The sequence below is a fragment of the Plasmopara halstedii genome, assembly GCF_900000015.1.
Source record: "Plasmopara halstedii genome assembly, contig: Scaffold_614, whole genome shotgun sequence".
NCBI classification, from domain to species: Eukaryota; Oomycota; class Peronosporomycetes; order Peronosporales; family Peronosporaceae; genus Plasmopara; species Plasmopara halstedii.
The window spans coordinates 997,867-1,003,901 of record NW_020187532.1 but is presented as its reverse complement, the minus strand read 5'-3'; the positions used below and the strand labels follow the sequence as shown (position 1 = coordinate 1,003,901).

The 6,035-nt window shown below is 44.8% G+C and overlaps 4 protein-coding genes across 4 annotated transcripts; 1 reads left to right on the top strand and 3 right to left on the bottom strand.

Moving 5' to 3' along the window:
- Positions 1-978: 978 nt before the first annotated feature.
- On the bottom strand, positions 979-1,396 carry PHALS_12227 (uncharacterized protein; the record flags this gene model as incomplete). Its single annotated transcript, XM_024727737.1, has 4 exons — positions 979-988; positions 1,045-1,111; positions 1,200-1,271; positions 1,336-1,396. 4 exons carry the CDS (start codon positions 1,394-1,396, stop codon positions 979-981), a joined length of 210 nt encoding a protein of 69 aa, XP_024578284.1.
- A 77-nt stretch (positions 1,397-1,473) lies between these two features.
- On the top strand, positions 1,474-2,433 carry PHALS_12226 (jerky protein homolog-like; the record flags this gene model as incomplete). The annotated part of the gene is made up of 1 exon (XM_024727735.1): positions 1,474-2,433. The coding sequence occupies one exon, from the start codon at positions 1,474-1,476 to the stop codon at positions 2,431-2,433; it is 960 nt and encodes a 319-aa protein (XP_024578283.1).
- A 218-nt stretch (positions 2,434-2,651) lies between these two features.
- Positions 2,652-4,873, bottom strand: PHALS_12225 (component of dynein regulatory complex; the record flags this gene model as incomplete). The annotated part of the gene is made up of 4 exons (XM_024727734.1): positions 2,652-3,829; positions 3,890-3,956; positions 4,024-4,340; positions 4,717-4,873. 4 exons carry the CDS (start codon positions 4,871-4,873, stop codon positions 2,652-2,654), a joined length of 1,719 nt encoding a protein of 572 aa, XP_024578282.1.
- A 7-nt stretch (positions 4,874-4,880) lies between these two features.
- PHALS_14579 (uncharacterized protein) lies at positions 4,881-5,421 on the bottom strand. Its single transcript, XM_024727733.2, has one exon. The coding sequence runs from the start codon at positions 5,143-5,145 to the stop codon at positions 4,903-4,905; it is 243 nt and encodes an 80-aa protein (XP_024578281.1). The 5' UTR covers positions 5,146-5,421; the 3' UTR covers positions 4,881-4,902.
- Between the last annotated feature and the right edge of the window lie 614 nt (positions 5,422-6,035).

The following is a 6,035-nucleotide window of genomic DNA, read 5'->3' as shown; positions in this document are numbered from 1 at the left end:
CTCTAGCAGCGCGTTTTCGTAATTTGAAAACGCCTCTAGACGCGCACCGATTGCCTCGAGGCTTGCGCCACAAGGTGTTGCACGCTCTCAGGACCAAGCAAGATCATCGGCTTGTTAAGCCCGTCCTGCATGCCCTGGGGTGAAGAGAAAAATTCTTCCACCTTCACAGAGGATCAGTCTCAATTACTACAAGTACTATCAAGTGCAGCGGGGCTGCTGTAGTGTTGCGCTTAGAGGAAGCGTAATTTAGGTCACCGATCTTCGTTCTATATCTAGAACAAGTACGAGTTAGCAGATCGCAATCCGCTTACTCCAAGAGTAATTATTGCCTTGACCCAAGGCTAATTACTCTTCCGTTCAATTTAAAACTGATTTTATTTATTTTTATCTGCGGCAAAGCCGTCTAATTCTAAATGTTTAGACTTCCCTAAATATCTAAAGTAAAATCTAAATACAGGCATAAGTACGGACTACCTAGCCACATACCGTATTCTTGTTCGGGTGTTGTCACACCATGTCCATCTCGTGTGACACACATCCATGTTACCAGGGTATGTGTAACCCCGTATCAGCAACCGACGAAGTATAACAGGGAAATTTTAAGGTCTATCGTTAGGCTTGTGCATGCTTCTCTAACTGGCAGCATGTTCAGCCGATGACAAACCACTGCCATCGTCTAGCCTTAGATGTGCTGACCTATTTTAGCGAGGTCGTCCCCAAGATATTGCTGGATTAAAGCATTTATTATCAAGAATTTAGATATTGATCCAGAAGCCTAAGTAGTAAAAAATATGGATCGACCAGGGCTCCCCGGACTTCAGTGACAACATCGATTTTGGACTCCCTGTTAGCAAGGCCAGCTGGTTAGCCATTATTGATGCTGTCGATGTTTATCAATTCATAACTGGTATGCAAAGTCGTACTCTTGCACTGATAAACCTCTGCCATCTTTTCTTGACTTATTATCTCCAAATGCAGTCAGGTAAACCTAATCAATACAAAAGCTCAATGACTGATTTTGTGGCTTTCAAAATTGATACTGACATCCATTTATTGTCCTGAAGCTGTTGAGCTTTGCTCCTCAGCCGCGTCAGCGTTTCCTCAAGGAGCGCTGCAACATACAGATAAAAGTATTTAATTTGCCGCGAGATTTCGCCGAAAAGTGCATAGCATTGCACACGTGAAAGATAGACTAACACCTTTGCTCATAGTTTGAATGGCCTCTTCTTTGGCCGTTCGCTCCTTCTCAAGCAAAAGCAAGTCCGACACGACTTGCAGAAAAGTTGATAAGATTATCAGATAAGTCATTGTAACTTCAACGATGAAACTACGTACTATCAGTGCTGTTGGATGCCAGCGTCTCGGCGGACGTACGAGCGCCATCTTTAGAGCTCATACTTTAATCAGACGCTATAATGTATATATCATACTGACTTGTGGTCCACGCAAGACAATACTACTAACAACGCCGTTATGAACAACCTCCACGACCTTCCCCCGTCAGATGTTACCGACGATGCTCTAACATTAGGTGTTACAGAACTTCCTTCAGTTCCTCCTTGTCCTAATGCCACCACCGGTTTAAAGCGCAAGCGCGTGGTGCTCTCCATCCACGACAAACAGCAGGTTCTACAACGACTCGATGATGGCGAGCAGCCTGTAGCCATCGCTCGCATTTTTGGCATCAGCCGTCAACAGGTGTCGGATATACGAAAAAATCGTGATCGAATCGTAGCTTTTTGTATCGATGCCAAGCACATGTCAACACTTAAACGCAAGACACTGAAGACCACATCCGAATACCATCCAGGGGTGGAGCAGGAGTTGTATCGGTGGCTCATCCGACAGCGAAAACTTGGTCGTAACGTCTCAGCGGAGTCTCTTACTACCAAAACGACGGATCTTTTTGCGCAGTATTCACCCGACGACTCACACGTTTCACTCAAAGCTGCAAAGAATTGGCTCAAGCAGTTTAAGAAAGCACACGGCATAAAATTTCTGACGGAAGAGGAATTGCGGCAGCTACCAGAGAAGTTTGCTCCAACGATGGACATGATACGACCTGGAGATATGGTTGCTACGTATTCGCAGACCTCGAAGCCCGAAGCAACGATTTCAACGACCAGTGCAGACGCGGGACATTATTCAGACTCAATGCATGCTGTAATCAGTCCCATGAACGCGGCAGTACCGGTTTCTTCGGTCCCGTTCTCTATCAACATGAACTCATGCATGCATGCTGCTGCACATGGAAAATTGCAGGTTGCAAGTGTTCCAATCGCCCCGTTACAGGCAACTATCAATACGGTGCGGCAATTGAATGCCCAGCTCACAAAGTTTGAGCGCGATATGATGATTAAGCTGGATTATCTAGATGAACGTGTCCTAAAATTATGCTACCTGGTGCTCCCAACACGATTGGCAGTCGACTGAAGGGCATCAAGAAGACCAATGATGTCCAGTAGTTCAAGTGTTTGTGCGACAGCCGTACAAACACTTGAACTACTGAATCAAAGTAGTCTCCAATTGTCATCCTGAATAAGGTGCGGGTATCATTAAATCTGTGTGCAGTCAATTCCTCACCTTAGATGGAGGATACACCAGCGCTCAGGAGCCTCACTGCGCCGAGTCCAAAGGCCAGTTGTCAATTTTCATAAAGAGGCCGAAACGACCTGATTTGTCGTAGCTCGCATCCGTGCCATACGCTTTTCCTTAGTCGAGATACTCAGCAATAATGGTACCCCGTTGCCAGAGCTGTCGTTGTTCTGGTTGTTCTGTGAAGATTTTACACGTTGATTAATTGCAACTTGTGTCTGAAGCATGAATCCTAGTTCGTTTAGTGGAATTCCGTATTCGCTCAATTTACGCTGCATGGAGTTGGCAAGTTCTTGCTGTAATTTGGTGACATGAGCCAACTCCTCTTCTAGTTCTCGAAGGTTTTCAGCTTTGCTGTTCATTATGTCCTCAAGCTGTCCTTTGACACGATCTATTATTGCTGGATCGAGTTTGGCATGCAGTAAGACCTCATTGAGCTCGGCGTCCTTTTGTTCAAGTTGCAGAGTAAGTACACTCATTCGTTTTTCAAGCAGCAAATTCTTTAAACCAGCCTTCTGCTGTACATCGTAAATGCTGCCTTGAAAGTGTGTCGTAAGCTCTTGTAACTCATGAGCTACTTGCCCTGCGCGCTGCTGCAGAACTTCAAACTCCCAGGAAAGGGTGGCGTACTGTTGTTCAAGGACGAGCAATTGCGTCTTCGCAGAACGCAGCTCCAATTTTTCTTCTTGATAAATGCAAATGTTTTTTCGAAGCTTTTCGACATCCAACAAAGCTCGCTTTAACGGCTCCGACATTCGCTTGTTTTCTTGGGAAATCTCATACATGAGCTTTTCGTCTTGAGCTTCCTTCTTTTTCATTTCGCTTACTTCTTCCTTTAAGGATTTTATTAGATCCAGATTGTTATGTGTTATGTCGTTGTAGTAGTTCTTGATCTCGCTAAATGCTTTCTCATGGGCAGTTATAAGCTGTGCGATATGAACATTCTTACGCTCTTCAATCTTTTGTATGTCTTGCTTTCCACGTGCCTCTATGTCGTCACGAATAGTCTTACTTTTGCGTTCATACTTTTGCTGCAGCTCTTTTGCATGTCGCTCGAACTCTTGACGCAACACCGAAATACGCCGATCTTGCATCTGCTTCAATGATTTGAGGTAATCTTGATGCGACAACTCACTTTCTTTAAAATCAACTTTCAGTCGCCGTTTGTCACTCGTCAGCTCGCGCTCATTACCGCGGTTATCACTTTGCGTTATTTTAAGTGACTGCTCCAATTCTAAACGCCACATAGGTAAGAGCAAGTGCATACTTTTGCACAAATTACGCAAACGCGCACCTTTCTTGAGCTCAGTGATCTCATTTTGGTGTTCATAGAGCAAGTGTCGCACCCGTTGCTTGTAGATCTAGTGAAGCAAGGAATCAGTTCTACAGTGACGTGCATAATTTAGTTCAATCGCAGCTAGATATCACCTTTATTTCATCCTGATGCTTTTCCTTCAAATCTTGTCTTTCTCGCTCTTTATTACGCAACTCTGCCTTTCGGTCTTCAAAACTTTTCTTTTCCACGATCCAAAAATAATTAATCTTTTCTCTTTGTTGCTGGAACTCATTAAAAGCCTGCTCCTCCTTTCGTGTGAGTTCTTGTAGAAGCTTTGCCTGCTTTACTAGTTCCAGTCGACCTGCCTCGTTCGCTTGGTCAGCGTCTTTCACTTCGACCACTTCTTTCTTGCTCGCACCGCCCTTCATTTTCTTCTCCTTCTTACCTTTGGTCTTCTTTGGTCCCATTTCTACGGTTAATCAAACAGCTTTTAACTCTTCAGTACCTTTTTATAAAATAGGATAGAAAGACGTCCAAGTGGCTTACTACATCATTTCGCTAAAGATGCTTCTGAAAAGGCGTTTGTGCCCACTATGACACCATTGTATATAATATACCGAATTCCATATTGTTTATCAGACCCACAAAAATCGTAAATGAAGTGCCCCTCAAGAATTTGTGCAAATCAACACAAGCTCGTAGTTGAGACTCAACACGATGTACGCATTCAGTCGACTGTCTGCATACAAACTGTTGTAGACGGAGATGAAATGTACGCTATCGCATCTTTGAATGTATGTACATGACGTAAGGGATTACAAGCATGACAGCGGTTGCGAACTCACCTCTGTTCCAGCAATCAATAAGCTCAACGATTGCCTTTGATAGCGCTACGAGCACGCTAAATCCTGTCAGCATCGACGACAGCCACAAAATGACTTCGGCAGCTCCAGCAATCATTTGAGGCGGACCGATGGCTCGCGAAAGAAGCGACCATGTCATTTCGGAGATGATGAATACCCCATCGATCTTTAAGCGCGCGTAGATGGATGGCTTAGAGCTATTGCACGACAAAGATGAAAAGGCGATAGGCGCGATGGATTCCAGAATGTCATGCTTTGCGCTCGCCATCGGGCCGATGCATATATATGCTCTATGCTGCGCCTTGAGACAAGCAAATACGCAGCAAGCACACAAGGAAGAAAGACACGCTTTATAACCGGAGTGGCAGACACTGCAAGGTTCAATGCATCAGTAACCTCAGTTCCCCGCATTGAAGTATGTGGGGGCGGGGTTGGTCGTGCGCGACATATGAAGCCAGGTGAAAAGCAACCATACTATACTCAATTTGCGCCAACATCGACCCACGAATCGCAAATTCAATGAGAACGAGCTGGATTGAATGAAGCCTGGCATTCATATTTTTGATTTGAAGTTGAAGCAAATTTGCGTCAAATGCAGTACGAATAAGCAGCGTGTAACTTGGACTGGTCTTTATGAGGCCGATCTACTCGATCACGATTAGCAAAGTGGAGCGATACGCTTTACATCAGGTTGAGACCTGGTGGCACCAGCTTTCAACGCTCGATCACGTTGAGGAGCGACTGCATCAGAACTTCGAGGCGACAATCACAGCATCACAGTCGATAGGACTGCTCAGATAGATTAACGTACAACGACTGGCTTCAAAGGCAATCCCTTTAGCCCGGAACCAGGGTCCTTTTATCAAGACAAATTCAACGAAACAGACGCCCGATAAAAACGTCACTTGATGCTTGACTTTGCAAAGCTCAGATTCCGACGATGACATTAAAAAGGGTACTGATCTTCGCCCCAGTGCTTGCCAAAATTAGCTATCCCCGTATCTTACTAAGTTCTACTAGCGAGTCGTGTCCAGCCATATTTTAATCTGAGTTTCGGACAGCCTGTTGCGTCGTATGTCCCTGCCTGCTTTCCCGGAGAGCCGTGGTGCTAGAGAGTGAGCCTCGTAATATGCATCAACGACGCCAGGACGATTTTGCGCGAGTTGGAATCTCAAATTCCCAACGAGTTCTCGGGATAATAAATAATATATTTATCTGGTATACAAAACTATCTCAAGTCATCAAGATAACATTGTCACATTTGCCGTGCGTCCAACATTCTTTCGTGAATCTCGGTACAA

Excerpts from the sequence above, each read along its gene's own strand:
- PHALS_14579 (XM_024727733.2), bottom strand. The coding sequence starts at position 5,145 with ATGCGGGGAACTGAGGTTACTGATGCATTGAACCTTGCAGTGTCTGCC.